General features: G+C 48.1%; 2 protein-coding genes across 2 annotated transcripts; both read left to right on the top strand.

The window, feature by feature from the left end:
- The first annotated feature begins 1,515 nt into the window (after nucleotides 1-1,515).
- On the top strand, nucleotides 1,516-4,784 carry LOC145232379 (uncharacterized). The gene has a single exon (XM_080096992.1). It carries the CDS (start codon nucleotides 2,054-2,056, stop codon nucleotides 3,725-3,727), a length of 1,674 nt encoding a protein of 557 aa, XP_079953118.1. The 5' UTR covers nucleotides 1,516-2,053; the 3' UTR covers nucleotides 3,728-4,784.
- Nucleotides 4,785-11,035: 6,251 nt separating this feature from the next.
- LOC145232383 (uncharacterized) lies at nucleotides 11,036-14,801 on the top strand. Its single transcript, XM_080096996.1, has 2 exons — nucleotides 11,036-12,629; nucleotides 12,675-14,801. Exons 1-2 carry the CDS (start codon nucleotides 11,785-11,787, stop codon nucleotides 13,441-13,443), a joined length of 1,614 nt encoding a protein of 537 aa, XP_079953122.1. The 5' UTR covers nucleotides 11,036-11,784; the 3' UTR covers nucleotides 13,444-14,801.
- The last annotated feature ends 3,267 nt before the right edge of the window (nucleotides 14,802-18,068 follow it).

Raw genomic sequence — 18,068 nt, 5'->3', positions numbered from 1 at the left:
TCCTAACACTTTTGCCACCTATAAGTTACTGCGCCTAGCCTCTGATTGGTCGTTTACCGGACCAATCACATAGGGCCTAGATTACTTGCAGTTTTTTTTTTAGAGTAACTTTGTATGTTGTGCTTTAGCGCGCGTGCTTTGTTAGTGGTAAGCCATTGTTTGGTTACTTAATAGCCCGTTCATACAGGGCCTTTTCTTGTGTGTGTTTAGTGTTTTTTTACATGTCTGCGCTCTAGTGCGCGTACTTTGTTAGCGATAAGATACACGCCCCTGTTTGGTCAATTAATGGTAATATAACAATGTAACATTGCTAAACCTATCTTTCTATTTAAATAGCGGCAAATAGAGCCCGTTTTCCCCGCTACTTTATTAAAACGCCTGCATCATTAGATGCATTTTATGAGGGTGTTGTTATTTAGATGTATTATCACTCCTGTCTAAGTAGGGTTCTTTTGCTTAAAGCAGAGCCCCAATACAACCATGAAGTGTCCTAACTTTCATACTTGTACCACTAGAACGCTTACTAGCAAAAACCCTAGTGGTGATTTTGTTTCTTGTACTTGTCCTATAACCGCCCTTTTTTAAGAAAAGCCTTGGTTTTGATTGGTCAATGCGTTGACCAATCATTCAAGTTTCAACAGCCCTATGCTGTGTTCCATCGTAGTAGTGCGTTTGTTTACTTCTGTTTCGTCGCCGTGGGTCGTAGGCCCTACTTTGCGCGCGCTAGTGTTGTTTACCTGACAAGCCTCTGATTGGCCAACTAACCGTCCACTCATACAGAGCTAGCGTTTTGTAGCTACCGCTTGTTTGTGTTTTAGTCTGCGCCGTCGTGCGCGCTCTTCGTCTAGTTAATATATATTCAAGCCTCAGTTTGACCGCCTAACGGTACAACGTACGCGGCCTGGCAGCCCCTAATTTACCGCGAGACCTATTTATTTATTTATTTATTTATTTTTTCCCCGTACATTTGCGCTTTTACGTGCGTCTTTGTCATTTTTGGTCAAGCCTCTGATTGGCTGCCTGATGGGCCAATCCTACAGAGCTTGGAAGTTGTATCGTATTATCGTTTTCTGTCCTTTGCCGTTTTTGTGTACTTATGCGCTTTAACGCGCATCCCCTTTCCATGTCTCTGATTGGCTGTTGTATGGGCCAATCCTACGGGGCCTGGAAGTTTGTTTTTTTTTTTTTTTTTGTTTTTTTTTTTTTTCATTATTGTACTTTGCCGTTTTTCGTACTCTTATGCGGTCTCATGTGCATAACGCCCCAAGCCTCTGATTGGCCGCCCGGTGGGCCAATCAAACAGGGCTTTCTTATTTTCGTTTTCCCAGCGTTCCTATTTCTTGGCGCCATCGTGTTCTTCGTCCCGTTATGAACATGTTTTTTGTTCCTTAACCTATTCTTTGTTTATCCGCTATCAACCCCTTGTGGTACGTCTTTTGTTGTTTTAAGACATGTTATGTTTATTGTGCGACCTGGTGCGCCAATACAAAAAGATTGCCCCTTGTTGACTCGAGGCAAACAGCAAACTAAGCCAATAGGTTTGTACGCGGACCTTGCCCGAGGTTGGAAGCAACTTAGGTTGGCTCACCACGAACGTTAGTTGGCTCCGAAAGTTGGCTCCGATTAAGTTGGCTCCGGATCGTTACTACCACCCCGTACCCACTCCCTTCCCCCATCCCCTTCCCACAGCCGCCCGTTGGGCCCTTTTTGGGGCCACCAACACTAGGGGCGTTGAGAGAATCGGCTGTCCCCTTTCACCTATCTTCCCTGCGTGGCGCACCACAAAGGGAAGCCCTTTCCCAAAAATCTACCCCATCGACTTGCGCGCCCTAGTGGACGTAAGTCGATCTTCCCCCACCTCCTCCCTCGCTGGCCATCTGCAGGAGGGAGTTCCCCCAACCCGACTGAACTAGACCCATTGCTCCCGGCCCTTCTCAGGGCCCCTGCTGGGACAAGGACTAGCCAGTTATTAATCCGACGTAAACGCTTCAGTCGTTACGGTCGGGTAACTTTCGACCTTCTACGTCACAGGTCGAGTTTCACCCGTGACGTCATGACGGCTCCAACAACTTCCACGCCGTGGAACAAAGTGGTTAACCGCGGTATTCCGCGCCGGGCCTCGCCGGTTTTCAACCGGGAGACCGAGGTCCTGGCCAAGCTGCCGGAAAAGAAATCCCGGCATTATATTTACCAAATGCTGGCCAAAATCCAGTATCCCATCCGGGATCTGGAAGGTATAGTTGAGCGCCGAGGCGGCCTCACTGACTTCACGTGCAGAACGCGTGAAGGTGCGAAAAGGCTTGTTGACAAGATGAAACGGCTGAGTGCCGTCGAGTTCGTCCGACTCTATGACCAAGAGTGGACGAAGGTGATTGTAAGAGAGATTCCTCCGCGGCACCCCGTGGAGGAGATCCGCCATTACCTTGCGAGTAGGCATGGTACTGTGAAAAAGGCCGAGAAATTGAAGGACCGTTGGGGCCTTCAAGACGGACAACGGTCGTTTGAAATCAAAACGACCGAACTCAAGCTAAAGCCGATTGGGCCGAAAATTCGAATCGGAGGTTTAGCCTTTCAGGTTGAATATGATAATCAACCGCCGCAATGCTATGTGTGCCGACAATTTGGACACATGCGGGATACCTGTGAGCTCTTTCGCTCACAGGACGAGAACTTCCCGACACTAAAGAAAGTGTCGGGTAAAGAAACCAATGAGACAGAGGGCGGCACTTTGGAAGTGCCAACCTCGCCGATTGCCGAGTCAGGGGGCGAAGCCTTGGGCCCGCCCGCCTCGCAAACGCGTGAACAAGAGGACGCTACCTCGGGTCCGCCCGCCTCAGTTTCTCCAGACTCTGAGAAAGGCGCCCCGGGAGAGCTCGACTCATCGCCTCGAGACCTGCATATCGTAACCTCGAGTGCACCAACATCTACCTGCGGGGACGCAGAGAGCGGCACCTCGAGTCGGCTACCCCCACCCTCGCGGGACGTCAACAACAGTGAGATGGACCTTCAGTATCCGGAGGGCGGCACCTTGGGTGCCCCCGACCAGGAAAAACTTCAGAATCCGGAGGACGGCACCTCGGGTGCGTCCGACTCAGCTCTGCGGGAACCAGAGGGCGGCACCTTGGGTGCCCCCGACATGGAAGGAACTCAGTATCCGGAGGACGGCACCTCGGGTGCGTCCGACAAAGGAACCCTTCAGTATCCGGAGGGCGGTACTTTGGGTACCCCCGACAAAGGAACCCTTCAGTATCCGGAGGGCGGCACCTCGGGTGCCCCCGGTGAGCCCGCCACCCCACGTGGTGTTCCAGAGGGTCTCACCTCGGGTGAGCCCGCCACAACTACCACTCCCAGAAACTATTCATCCTTGGCGGAGCGCGCTAGAAAGGAAGGAGTTTCCCCCGAGGAGTACCACCAAAAACTACTAAGGTTAGGTAAAGACATTGTAGCAAAACGCCAACTCTCTTCATCCTCTTCGTCGGAGAAGAGTGTTAAACGCCGCCGTACCCCCGCACCAGGGCAGACAATTTTCCTCTGCACCTGCGGCGAAGATATTTTATTCAAACCCGAAAGGTTTGAAACTTTTTGTCAAGGATGCGCCGGATATATCCGGCGCTGTAGAGAATGTAACGCGATTAACTGTTTAGAAGAAAGTTTTTGCGTATCTTGTAACAAGTGCGGTGCAGATGTCACACCCAATGACCCTGTATTCCCTAATATAACACTGTAAGGTCGTCGAACCTTTTCTTCTCTTTTGTTACCGGTAAATAGAGTGCGTTTTCCCCGCCATTTTTCTGAAAACTCCTGCATCAATTGATGTGTTTTTTTTTTGAGTGTTTTCCTAGATGTTTTATCATCACCGAACACGTTGGGTTCCGTTGCTATTAAAGCAGAGCCCCAACGCAACCAGATACCGGTCTAACCTTTGTGTTAATGCCCTTAGAATGTCCGTTTGTAAAAACCCTAGTGGTAGTCTTTATTTGTCGTGCTTATCTCTACCATAACCGCCTTTTTGTTGTCTCGCCTCTGAGTGGTCAACGCGGTGACCAATCACACACGTCTCAACAGCCCTATGCTGTATACCTTAGTAGTGTGCTTATATATGTAGTTGGTTTTGTGTCATGTTTAGGGCAATCCCTAAGGATCGCCTCATTTGCATAACGTCGAGTTTCCCCTTGTTTTTGTTTTATTGGGTTCAAAGCCCCAACGAAAACCTTGCAGTGCTTTGTTAATCTTCCTGCCTTTTGTTTCCCTAGAGCTACTTACATTTATGTAAATTAGTCCAGTTTCTTTGATATTTGGTGCTCTTACGTGCTATGGTGCTATGCGTGCTGGGTACCAAGCCTCTGATTGGTCGCCTATGGGCCAATGATAGAGAGCTTGGAACCTACTATGTACTTGCTTGTAATAAATCGCCATTTTTTTTTTTTTTTTTTTTCTTTGTCATGATCGAGACGCGGGCCAATGCACATCCGCCATGGCGGGGAGTAAAAGCCCGCGTGCTCTTCCTCTGTTCTCAGTGACCGTTTGTTTTGCTGCTTTTTTCGCGACATCAGGTCTTCATGACATCGTTTCGTGTTTGGTCGAGAGTGATCCAATCAGGGTTCCTTTTTGTCTCGCCTTTTTTCTAGCGTCATTGTGTCTTTTACACTTTCGACATTTTCAACCCTTTGTGGTAGCGTCCTTCGTTTTGTCTTTCCTCGCATTGTTTCCTTGTATTATTTTATTTTCACACCTATAGGGTGTGAACGCTCGTTTGTTGGCGTGACAATAAACCCAAGATGCCACTTCGGTGTTACTTTTTTTCGACTTTAATTATTTCAAATCGGTTGCCTAACGCTGCGGACGGTTGGTTGGTAGGTTTGTTTTTTTATAACCCATTAGAAGTGTTGCTGGGCCTTACACAAAGCCGTGGGGGCGCCAATGAGGATCCCCGTGATCCAGAAGTTGAGCTGAAGCGCACAGCTGCAAGGGCTGATCGTCTAATTAGGTTCGGTAATTATGCCAGACCTGCTGGCCCCAGCAAGTCGCGCCGGAGCCAATCCGGTAATTACCGGGTGGCTACCACACCTATGTGCCTGCAATGCTTCGAATAAACTCAAAATGAACAGGTCTGCGCAATTGGAAAACACGCCACAATGTTACAGTAGCACTGCACAAAGTTAGTATCACATTGTTTTGGCCACTACTTTGCTCTAGTGGACATATCATGCGCGACATCAACTGACTGGGGATGTTTTTCTTGCCATTTCACTCGTAAAAATAACCCGTGTCTTGAAATAAAGCATGTACGGTCTTCAGGTAGCCGCCTGTTACCTTATAACAGTATTCTATTTGAATAAGGTAAGATTTCACGATTTCAACACTTCGGTGTTACTTTTTTCGACTTTAATTATTTCAAATCGGTTCCCTAACGCTGCGGACGGTTGGTTGGTAGGTTTGTTTTTTTATAACCCATTAGAAGTGTTGCTGGGCCTTACACAAAGCCGTGGGGGCACCAATGAGGCTCCCCGTGATCCAGAAGTTGAGCTGAAGCGCACAGCTGCAAGGGCTGATCGTCAAATTAGGTTCGGTAATTATGCCAGACCTGCTGGCCCCAGCAAGTCGCGCCGGAGCCAATCCGGTAATTACCGGGTGGCTACCACACCTATGTGCCTGCAATGCTTCGAATAAACTCAAAATGAACAGGTCTGCGCAATTGGAAAACACGCCACAATGTTACAGTAGCACTGCACAAAGTTAGTATCACATTGTTTTGGCCACTACTTTGCTCTAGTGGACATATCATGCGCGACATCAACTGACTGGGGATGTTTTTCTTGCCATTTCACTCGTAAAAATATCCCGTGTCTTGAAATAAAGCATGTACGGTCTTCAGGTAGCCGCCTGTTACCTTATAACAGTATTCTATTTGAATAAGGTAAGATTTCACGATTTCAACACTTCGGTGTTACTTTTTTCGACTTTAATTATTTCAAATCGGTTCCCTAACGCTGCGGACGGTTGGTTGGTTGGTTTTTTTTTATTACCCATTAGAAGTGTTGCTGGGCCTCACACAAAGTCGTGGGGGCGCCAATGAGGCTCCCCGTGGTGCAGAAGTTGAGCTGAAGCGCACAGCTGCACGGACTGGTCGGCTAATTATGTTCGGTAATTATGCCAGACCTGCAGGCCCCAGCAAGTCGCGCCTGAGCCAACCCGGTAATTACCGGGTGGCTACCACACCTATGTGCTTGCAATGCTCCGGATAAAGTCACCATGAACAGGTCTGCGCAAGTGGAAAACACGCCACAATGTTCTAGTAGCACTGCACAAAGTTAGTATCACATTGTTTTGGCCACTACTTTGCTCTAGTGGACATATCATGCGCGACACCGACTGACTGGGGATTTTTTCTTGCAATTTCACTCGTAAAAATAACCCGTGTCTTGAAATAAAGCATGTACGGTCTTCAGGTAGCCGCCTGTTACCTTATAACAGTATTCTATTTGAATAAGGTAAGATTTCACGATTTCAACACTTCGGTGTTACTTTTTTCGACTTTAATTATTTCAAATCGGTTCCCTAACGCTGCGGACGGTTGGTTGGTAGGTTTGTTTTTTTATAACCCATTAGAAGTGTTGCTGGGCCTTACACAAAGCCGTGGGGGCGCCAATGAGGCTCCCCGTGATCCAGAAGTTGAGCTGAAGCGCACAGCTGCAAGGGCTGATCGTCTAATTAGGTTCGGTAATTATGCCAGACCTGCTGGCCCCAGCAAGTCGCGCCGGAGCCAATCCGGTAATTACCGGGTGGCTACCACACCTATGTGCCTGCAATGCTTCGAATAAACTCAAAATGAACAGGTCTGCGCAATTGGAAAACACGCCACAATGTTACAGTAGCACTGCACAAAGTTAGTATCACATTGTTTTGGCCACTACTTTGCTCTAGTGGACATATCATGCGCGACATCAACTGACTGGGGATGTTTTTCTTGCCATTTCACTCGTAAAAATATCCCGTGTCTTGAAATAAAGCATGTACGGTCTTCAGGTAGCCGCCTGTTACCTTATAACAGTATTCTATTTGAATAAGGTAAGATTTCACGATTTCAACACTTCGGTGTTACTTTTTTCGACTTTAATTATTTCAAATCGGTTCCCTAACGCTGCGGACGGTTGGTTGGTTGGTTTTTTTTTATTACCCATTAGAAGTGTTGCTGGGCCTCACACAAAGTCGTGGGGGCGCCAATGAGGCTCCCCGTGGTGCAGAAGTTGAGCTGAAGCGCACAGCTGCACGGACTGGTCGGCTAATTATGTTTGGTAATTATGCCAGACCTGCTGGCCCCAGCAAGTCGCGCCTGAGCCAACCCGGTAATTACCGGGTGGCTACCACACCTATGTGCCTGCAATGCTTCGAATAAACTCAAAATGAACAGGTCTGCGCAATTGGAAAACACGCCACAATGTTACAGTAGCACTGCACAAAGTTAGTATCACATTGTTTTGGCCACTACTTTGCTCTAGTGGACATATCATGCGCGACATCAACTGACTGGGGATGTTTTTCTTGCCATTTCACTCGTAAAAATATCCCGTGTCTTGAAATAAAGCATGTACGGTCTTCAGGTAGCCGCCTGTTACCTTATAACAGTATTCTATTTGAATAAGGTAAGATTTCACGATTTCAACACTTCGGTGTTACTTTTTTCGACTTTAATTATTTCAAATCGGTTCCCTAACGCTGCGGACGGTTGGTTGGTTGGTTTTTTTTTATTACCCATTAGAAGTGTTGCTGGGCCTCACACAAAGTCGTGGGGGCGCCAATGAGGCTCCCCGTGGTGCAGAAGTTGAGCTGAAGCGCACAGCTGCACGGACTGGTCGGCTAATTATGTTCGGTAATTATGCCAGACCTGCAGGCCCCAGCAAGTCGCGCCGGAGCCAACCCGGTAATTACCGGGTGGCTACCACACCTATGTGCTTGCAATGCTCCGGATAAAGTCACCATGAACAGGTCTGCGCAAGTGGAAAACACGCCACAATGTTCTAGTAGCACTGCACAAAGTTAGTATCACATTGTTTTAGCCACTACTTTGCTCTAGTGGACATATCATGCGCGACACAGACTGACTGGGGATTTTTTCTTGCCATTTCACTCGTAAAAATAACCCGTGTCTTGAAATGAAGCATGTACGGGCTTCAGGTAGCCGCCTGTTACCTTATAACAGTATTCTATTTGAATAAGGTAAGATTTCACGATTTCAACACTTCGGTGTTACTTTTTTTCGACTTTAATTATTTCAAATCGGTTGCCTAACGCTGCGGACGGTTGGTTGGTAGGTTTGTTTTTTTATTACCCATTAGAAGTGTTGCTGGGCCTTACACAAAGCCGTGGGGGCGCCAATGAGGCTCCCCGTGATCCAGAAGTTGAGCTGAAGCGCACAGCTGCAAGGGCTGATCGGCTAATTAGGTTCGGTAATTATGCCAGACCTGCTGGCCCCAGCAAGTCGCGCCGGAGCCAATCCGGTAATTACCGGGTGGCTACCACACCTATGTGCCTGCAATGCTTCGAATAAACTCAAAATGAACAGGTCTGCGCAATTGGAAAACACGCCACAATGTTACAGTAGCACTGCACAAAGTTAGTATCACATTGTTTTGGCCACTACTTTGCTCTAGTGGACATATCATGCGCGACATCAACTGACTGGGGATGTTTTTCTTGCCATTTCACTCGTAAAAATATCCCGTGTCTTGAAATGAAGCATGTACGGTCTTCAGGTAGCCGCCTGTTACCTTATAACAGTATTCTATTTGAATAAGGTAAGATTTCACGATTTCAACACTTCGGTGTTACTTTTTTCGACTTTAATTATTTCAAATCGGTTCCCTAACGCTGCGGACGGTTGGTTGTTTTTTTTTATTACCCATTAGAAGTGTTGCTGGGCCTCACACAAAGTCGTGGGGGCGCCAATGAGGCTCCCCGTGGTGCAGAAGTTGAGCTGAAGCGCACAGCTGCACGGACTGGTCGGCTAATTATGTTTGGTAATTATGCCAGACCTGCTGGCCCCAGCAAGTCGCGCCTGAGCCAACCCGGTAATTACCGGGTGGCTACCACACCTATGTGCCTGCAATGCTTCGAATAAACTCAAAATGAACAGGTCTGCGCAAGTGGAAAACACGCCACAATGTTCTAGTAGCACTGCACAAAGTTAGTATCACATTGTTTTGGCCACTACTTTGCTCTAGTGGACATATCATGCGCGACACCGACTGACTGGGGATTTTTTCTTGCAATTTCACTCGTAAAAATAACCCGTGTCTTGAAATAAAGCATGTACGGTCTTCAGGTAGCCGCCTGTTACCTTATAACAGTATTCTATTTGAATAAGGTAAGATTTCACGATTTCAACACTTCGGTGTTACTTTTTTCGACTTTAATTATTTCAAATCGGTTCCCTAACGCTGCGGACGGTTGGTTGGTAGGTTTGTTTTTTTATAACCCATTAGAAGTGTTGCTGGGCCTTACACAAAGCCGTGGGGGCGCCAATGAGGCTCCCCGTGATCCAGAAGTTGAGCTGAAGCGCACAGCTGCAAGGGCTGATCGTCTAATTAGGTTCGGTAATTATGCCAGACCTGCTGGCCCCAGCAAGTCGCGCCGGAGCCAATCCGGTAATTACCGGGTGGCTACCACACCTATGTGCCTGCAATGCTTCGAATAAACTCAAAATGAACAGGTCTGCGCAATTGGAAAACACGCCACAATGTTACAGTAGCACTGCACAAAGTTAGTATCACATTGTTTTGGCCACTACTTTGCTCTAGTGGACATATCATGCGCGACATCAACTGACTGGGGATGTTTTTCTTGCCATTTCACTCGTAAAAATATCCCGTGTCTTGAAATAAAGCATGTACGGTCTTCAGGTAGCCGCCTGTTACCTTATAACAGTATTCTATTTGAATAAGGTAAGATTTCACGATTTCAACACTTCGGTGTTACTTTTTTCGACTTTAATTATTTCAAATCGGTTCCCTAACGCTGCGGACGGTTGGTTGGTTGGTTTTTTTTTTATTACCCATTAGAAGTGTTGCTGGGCCTCACACAAAGTCGTGGGGGCGCCAATGAGGCTCCCCGTGGTGCAGAAGTTGAGCTGAAGCGCACAGCTGCACGGACTGGTCGGCTAATTATGTTCGGTAATTATGCCAGACCTGCAGGCCCCAGCAAGTCGCGCCGGAGCCAACCCGGTAATTACCGGGTGGCTACCACACCTATGTGCTTGCAATGCTCCGGATAAAGTCACCATGAACAGGTCTGCGCAAGTGGAAAACACGCCACAATGTTCTAGTAGCACTGCACAAAGTTAGTATCACATTGTTTTGGCCACTACTTTGCTCTAGTGGACATATCATGCGCGACACCGACTGACTGGGGATTTTTTCTTGCCATTTCACTCGTAAAAATAACCCGTGTCTTGAAATGAAGCATGTACGGGCTTCAGGTAGCCGCCTGTTACCTTATAACAGTATTCTATTTGAATAAGGTAAGATTTCACGATTTCAACACTTCGGTGTTACTTTTTTTCGACTTTAATTATTTCAAATCGGTTGCCTAACGCTGCGGACGGTTGGTTGGTAGGTTTGTTTTTTTATTACCCATTAGAAGTGTTGCTGGGCCTTACACAAAGCCGTGGGGGCACCAATGAGGCTCCCCGTGATCCAGAAGTTGAGCTGAAGCGCACAGCTGCAAGGGCTGATCGGCTAATTAGGTTCGGTAATTATGCCAGACCTGCTGGCCCCAGCAAGTCGCGCCGGAGCCAATCCGGTAATTACCGGGTGGCTACCACACCTATGTGCCTGCAATGCTTCGAATAAACTCAAAATGAACAGGTCTGCGCAATTGGAAAACACGCCACAATGTTACAGTAGCACTGCACAAAGTTAGTATCACATTGTTTTGGCCACTACTTTGCTCTAGTGGACATATCATGCGCGACATCAACTGACTGGGGATGTTTTTCTTGCCATTTCACTCATAAAAATATCCCGTGTCTTGAAATGAAGCATGTACGGGCTTCAGGTAGCCGCCTGTTACCTTATAACAGTATTCTATTTGCATAAGGTAAGCATCAGGATCGCGCCTGTTGCCCCTTGTGAGCCGAGACTGACAGCTAACGAAGCATTATTGTTTCAAGGCGGATCCAGTCCAGCTTTAGAAGCTTTGTTGGCTCCCAGCAAACAAAAAAAAGAGAATTTCGAAGGCTCCTAGAACAATACGAACCCTACCCTTACCCCTTCCCTCCAGCGGCTGCCCGTTCGGTCCTTTTCAGGGCCACACTGAACGGCGCTTTCCCAGAGGATCGTCGTCCCCCAGCGTCACCCCCTCCCTCCAGCGTCGACCCTTAACCCTTACCCAACTTCCCTGCGTGGTCACCACAAAGGGAAGTTATCCTCCCCACTTGTACTCCTATCGACTCGCGAGCCGTAGTGGCACCGAGTCGAATTTCTCAACCCTCTCCCTCCTGGCCATCTGCAGGGGGGCTCCCTATCCCTACCACCACTGACTGTTTCAAGACCCGGCCTCTGTCGAGACAGAGTCTAGACAGTCCTTGTTGTCCAACAGCTGTAAGCGGCGTATCGGACGCGCTTCAGCGAGTTTCGACTACTGACGTCACAAAGTCGAAATCGACTGTGACGTCAGCGGGGCTTAGACAGCCCTTGTTTGTGCAACAGCTGTAAGCGGCGTATTGGACGCGCTTCAGCGAGTTTCGATTACTGACGTCACAAAGTCGAAATCGACTGTGACGTCAACATGGCGGCCCCTGGTTCTGTGCCATGGAACCAAGTGGTGAACCGCGGCACATCGAGCAGGTCTCCGGTTTACAGCCGGGAGGCCGAGGTTTTGGCAAAGTTGCCGGAGAAAAAGTCGCGACACTATATTTATGAGTTGCTCGCGAAAGTGCAGTTCCCGATCAGGGACTTAGAAGGCATCGTTGAGCGCCGCGGTGGTCTCACCGATTTCACATGCCGCAGTCGCGAGAAGGCGACAGAGTTGGTGGAGAAACTAAAGCGAATCAACGCGGTTGATTTCGCAAGACTCCATGACCAGGAGTGGACGAAGGTATTTGTCAAGGAGATCCCTCCACCATTTCCAATGGAGGAGATCCGACAATACTTCGCAAAGAAGCATGGCTCTGTCAGGAAAACGGACAAGCTGAAAGACCGTTGGGGCGTACAGGACGGCAAAAGATCTGTGGAGATCAAGACGGCCGAACTGAAGTTGCGCCCCATCGGCCCTAAGATCCGCATCGGAGGCCTGGCCTTCCCTGTGGAATATGACAATCAGCCACCGCAGTGTTATGTGTGCCGTCAGTTCGGCCACATGAGAGACACGTGCGACATTTTTTTGTCTCAAAACGAGAACTTTCCTCGGCTCGAGAGTGAGTCGAGACCGGATGTCGATGTTGTTACAACATCGACACCATTGCCGAAACGAGACGGACAAAGGAAAGCCGATAGTAAAAAGAAGGCTTCAAAGGGCGGCACATCGGGTGCGCCCGCAACTTTTGCCGGGTTTGCAGAGGGCCTCACCCCGGGTGAGACCGCCACATCTGCTGATGTCCCCGCCACAACAACGGGAGATCCAGAGGGCCTCACCTCGGGTGAGCCCGCCACAACAACCGAAGATCCAGAGGGCCTCACCTCGGGTGAGCCCGCCACTTTGGACCGTAATGCAGAGGGTCTCACCTCGGGTGAGCCCGCCACTTTATGCGGAGTTGCAGATGGTCTCACCTCGGGTGAGCCCGCCACATTGGACCGGAATGCAGAGGATCTCACCTCGGGTGAGCCCGCCACTTCACGCGGAGTTGCAGAGGGTCTCACCTCGGGTGAGCCCGCCACATTGGACCGGAAAGCAGAGGGTCTCACCTCGGGTGATCCCGCCACATTGGACCGGAATGCAGAGGGTCTCACCTCGGGGGAGCCCGCCACTTCACGCGGAGTTGCAGAGGGTCTCACCTCGGGTGAGCCCGCCACATTGGACCGTAATGCAGAGGGTCTCACCTCGGGTGAGCCCGCCACAACTACCAGTCCCAGAAACTATTCATCCTTAGCGGAGCGCGCTAGAAAGGAAGGAGTTTCCCCCGAGGAGTACCACCAAAAACTACTAAGGTTAGGTAAAGATATTGTAGCAAAACGCCAACTCTCTTCATCCTCTTCGTCGGAGAAGAGTGTTAAACGCCGCCGTACCCCCGCACCAGGGCAGACAATTTTCCTCTGCACCTGCGGCGAAGATATTTTATTCAAACCCGAAAGGATTGAAACTTTTTGTCAAGGATGCGCCGGATATATCCGGCGCTGTAGAGAATGTAACGCGATTAACTGTTTAGAAGAAAGTTTTTGCGTATCTTGTAACAAGTGCGGTGCAGATGTCACACCCAATGACCCTGTATTCCCTAATATAACACTGTAAGGTCGTCGAACCTTTTCTTCTCTTTTGTTACCGGTAAATAGAGTGCGTTTTCCCCGCCATTTTTCTGAAAACTCCTGCATCAATTGATGTGTTTTTTTTTTGAGTGTTTTCCTAGATGTTTTATCATCACCGAACACGTTGGGTTCCGTTGCTATTAAAGCAGAGCCCCAACGCAACCAGATATCGGTCCAACCTTTGTGTTAATGCCCTTAGAATGTCCGTTTGTAAAAACCCTAGTGGTAGTCTTTATTTGTCGTGCTTATCTCTACCATAACCGCCTTTTTGTTGTCTCGCCTCTGCTTGGTCAACACGGTGACCAATCACACATCTTTCAACAGCCCTATGCTGCGCACCTTAGTAGTGTGTTCGTATATGTAGTTGGTTTTGTATCATGTTTTGGCAGTCGTTCACTGCGAGTCCAACGTAGCGCGCGCCGACTTGTTTATATGCTCAGTATTCGACTGGCCGTTTTAACTGCCCAATCATATAGGGCTAGTTTTTCGTGTTCCCTTTTGTACTGTACCTTAGTTTGCGCTGTCGTGCGCGCCTTATGTATTCACCGTGTGTCACCTTTTGCATATATGCGCTGGTACGTGCGTTCATTGTTTTCCGGCGGTCAAGCCTCTGACCAGCCGTGATAGAGGGCCAATCATATAAAGCTATTTACAATCGTGTAATTTAGTTCAAGTCCTTCGATACTTAATGCGCTATAGTGCTAACTCCATTAGGACAATCCCTAAGTGGTGTTTAACTTGTACGCATGAGCCGTAACGAGCGTCCTACTTGTACGATAACATAAGCCGCTGATTGGTTGTCCTAAATGACCAACCATACAGGGCTAACACGCAACTAACGTGATACAGCGTCCTCTCTTACTTGGTTAATAGTACCTTTCTCTGTTACGCACCGGGCAAGCCTCTGATTGGACACCGCACGGCCCAATCACACAGAACTTCCCCGTTATGCAGTTTTTCCTTGTGTGCACATTGTTTTTTCGATAACCGCCATTTTATTTTGTCGCCGATCGAGACGCGGAGCAATGCATACCCGCCCTGGCGGGGAGTAAAAGCCCGCGTGCTCACCCTTTGTTTCAATAGTGACCTTTTGTTTAGTCGTGTTTCTCGTGCGAGAAAATTGTCGCCTGTGATTGGTCCATATCGACTAATTAGTGGTTTCTCTTTTGTTTTGTGTCTCTAGCGTCCTTGTGTCCTTTTGTTGTACCTTGGACTGATTTCAACCCTTTGTGGTATCGCCTTGTTGTTTCGCTTGTTTCTTCCAGTTGTTTTATTTTTTTTTCTCGTACCTGGGTTACGAGCGCCTCGTTTTATTGGCGTAATAATAAACAAAAGATGCCACTTCGGTGTTACTTTTTTTCGACTTTAATTATTTCAAATCGGTTGCCTAACGCTGCGGACGGTTGGTTGGTAGGTTTGTTTTTTTATTACCCATTAGAAGTGTTGCTGGGCCTTACACAAAGCCGTGGGGGCGCCAATGAGGCTCCCCGTGATCCAGAAGTTGAGCTGAAGCGCACAGCTGCAAGGGCTGATCGGCTAATTATGTTCGGTAATTATGCCAGACCTGCTGGCCCCAGCAAGTCGCGCCGGAGCCAATCCGGTAATTACCGGGTGGCTACCACACCTATGTGCCTGCAATGCTTCGAATAAACTCAAAATGAACAGGTCTGCGCAATTGGAAAACACGCCACAATGTTACAGTAGCACTGCACAAAGTTAGTATCACATTGTTTTGGCCACTACTTTGCTCTAGTGGACATATCATGCGCGACATCAACTGACTGGGGATGTTTTTCTTGCCATTTCACTCGTAAAAATATCCCGTGTCTTGAAATAAAGCATGTACGGTCTCCAGGTAACCGCCTGTTACCTTATAACAGTATTCTATTTGAATAAGGTAAGATTTCACGATTTCAACACTTCGGTGTTACTTTTTTCGACTTTAATTATTTCAAATCGGTTCCCTAACGCTGCGGACGGTTGGTTGGTTGGTTTTTTTTTTATTACCCATTAGAAGTGTTGCTGGGCCTCACACAAAGTCGTGGGGGCGCCAATGAGGCTCCCCGTGGTGCAGAAGTTGAGCTGAAGCGCACAGCTGCACGGACTGGTCGGCTAATTATGTTCGGTAATTATGCCAGACCTGCAGCCCCAGCAAGTCGCGCCTGAGCCAACCCGGTAATTACCGGGTGGCTACCACACCTATGTGCTTGCAATGCTCCGGATAAAGTCACCATGAACAGGTCTGCGCAAGTGGAAAACACGCCACAATGTTCTAGTAGCACTGCACAAAGTTAGTATCACATTGTTTTGGCCACTACTTTGCTCTAGTGGACATATCATGCGCGACACCGACTGACTGGGGATTTTTTCTTGCCATTTCACTCGTAAAAATAACCCGTGTCTTGAAATGAAGCATGTACGGGCTTCAGGTAGCCGCCTGTTACCTTATAACAGTATTCTATTTGAAAAGGTAAGATTTCACGATTTCAACACTTCGGTGTTACTTTTTTTCGACTTTAATTATTTCAAATCGGTTGCCTAACGCTGCGGACGGTTGGTTGGTAGGTTTGTTTTTTTATTACCCATTAGAAGTGTTGCTGGGCCTTACACAAAGCCGTGGGGGCGCCAATGAGGCTCCCCGTGATCCAGAAGTTGAGCTGAAGCGCACAGCTGCAAGGGCTGATCGGCTAATTATGTTCGGTAATTATGCCAGACCTGCAGGCCCCAGCAAGTCGCGCCGGAGCCAATCCGGTAATTGCCGGGTGGCTACCACACCTATGTGCCTGCAATGCTTCGAATAAACTCAAAATGAACAGGTCTGCGCAATTGGAAAACACGCCACAATGTTACAGTAGCACTGCACAAAGTTAGTATCACATTGTTTTGGCCACTACTTTGCTCTAGTGGACATATCATGCGCGACACCGACTGACTGGGGATTTTTTCTTGCCATTTCACTCGTAAAAATAACCCGTGTCTTGAAATGAAGCATGTACGGGCTTCAGGTAGCCGCCTGTTACCTTATAACAGTATTCTATTTGAATAAGGTAAGATTTCACGATTTCAACACGTTCGGTGTTACTTTTTTTCGACTTTAATTATTTCAAATCGGTTGCCTAACGCTGCGGACGGTTGGTTGGTAGGTTTGTTTTTTTATTACCCATTAGAAGTGTTGCTGGGCCTTACACAAAGCCGTGGGGGCGCCAATGAGGCTCCCCGTGATCCAGAAGTTGAGCTGAAGCGCACAGCTGCAAGGGCTGATCGGCTAATTAGGTTCGGTAATTATGCCAGACCTGCTGGCCCCAGCAAGTCGCGCCGGAGCCAATCCGGTAATTGCCGGGTGGCTACCACACCTATGTGCCTGCAATGCTTCGAATAAACTCAAAATGAACAGGTCTGCGCAATTGGAAAACACGCCACAATGTTACAGTAGCACTGCACAAAGTTAGTATCACATTGTTTTGGCCACTACTTTGCTCTAGTGGACATATCATGCGCGACATCAACTGACTGGGGATGTTTTTCTTGCCATTTCACTCGTAAAAATAACCCGTGTCTTGAAATGAAGCATGTACGGGCTTCAGGTAGCCGCCTGTTACCTTATAACAGTATTCTATTTGAATAAGGTAAGATTTCACGATTTCAACACGTTCGGTGTTACTTTTTTTCGACTTTAATTATTTCAAATCGGTTGCCTAACGCTGCGGACGGTTGGTTGGTAGGTTTGTTTTTTTATTACCCATTAGAAGTGTTGCTGGGCCTTACACAAAGCCGTGGGGGCGCCAATGAGGCTCCCCGTGATCCAGAAGTTGAGCTGAAGCGCACAGCTGCAAGGGCTGATCGGCTAATTAGGTTCGGTAATTATGCCAGACCTGCTGGCCCCAGCAAGTCGCGCCGGAGCCAATCCGGTAATTGCCGGGTGGCTACCACACCTATGTGCCTGCAATGCTTCGAATAAACTCAAAATGAACAGGTCTGCGCAATTGGAAAACACGCCACAATGTTACAGTAGCACTGCACAAAGTTAGTATCACATTGTTTTGGCCACTACTTTGCTCTAGTGGACATATCATGCGCGACATCAACTGACTGGGGATGTTTTTCTTGCCATTTCACTCGTAAAAATATCCCGTGTCTTGAAATAAAGCATGTACGGTCTTCAGGTAGCCGCCTGTTACCTTATAACAGTATTCTATTTGAATAAGGTAAGATTTCACGATTTCAACACTTCGGTGTTACTTTTTTCGACTTTAATTATTTCAAATCGGTTGCCTAACGCTGCGGACGGTTGGTTGGTAGGTTTGTTTTTTTATTACCCATTAGAAGTGTTGCTGGGCCTTACACAAAGCCGTGGGGGCGCCAATGAGGCTCCCCGTGATCCAGAAGTTGAGCTGAAGCGCACAGCTGCACGGACTGGTCGGCTAATTATGTTCGGTAATTATGCCAGACCTGCAGGCCCCAGCAAGTCGCGCCGGAGCCAACCCGGTAATTACCGGGTGGCTACCACACCTATGTGCTTGCAATGCTCCGGATAAAGTCACCATGAACAGGTCTGCGCAATTGGAAAACACGCCACAATGTTACAGTAGCACTGCACAAAGTTAGTATCAC

Source organism: Phallusia mammillata, chromosome 6 (assembly GCF_965637545.1).
Source record: "Phallusia mammillata chromosome 6, kaPhaMamm4.hap1.1, whole genome shotgun sequence".
In the NCBI taxonomy this organism is placed as follows: Eukaryota; Metazoa; Chordata; class Ascidiacea; order Phlebobranchia; family Ascidiidae; genus Phallusia; species Phallusia mammillata.
Note: the sequence above shows the minus strand (reverse complement) of the source record. Positions and strands in the feature narration are given on the sequence as shown.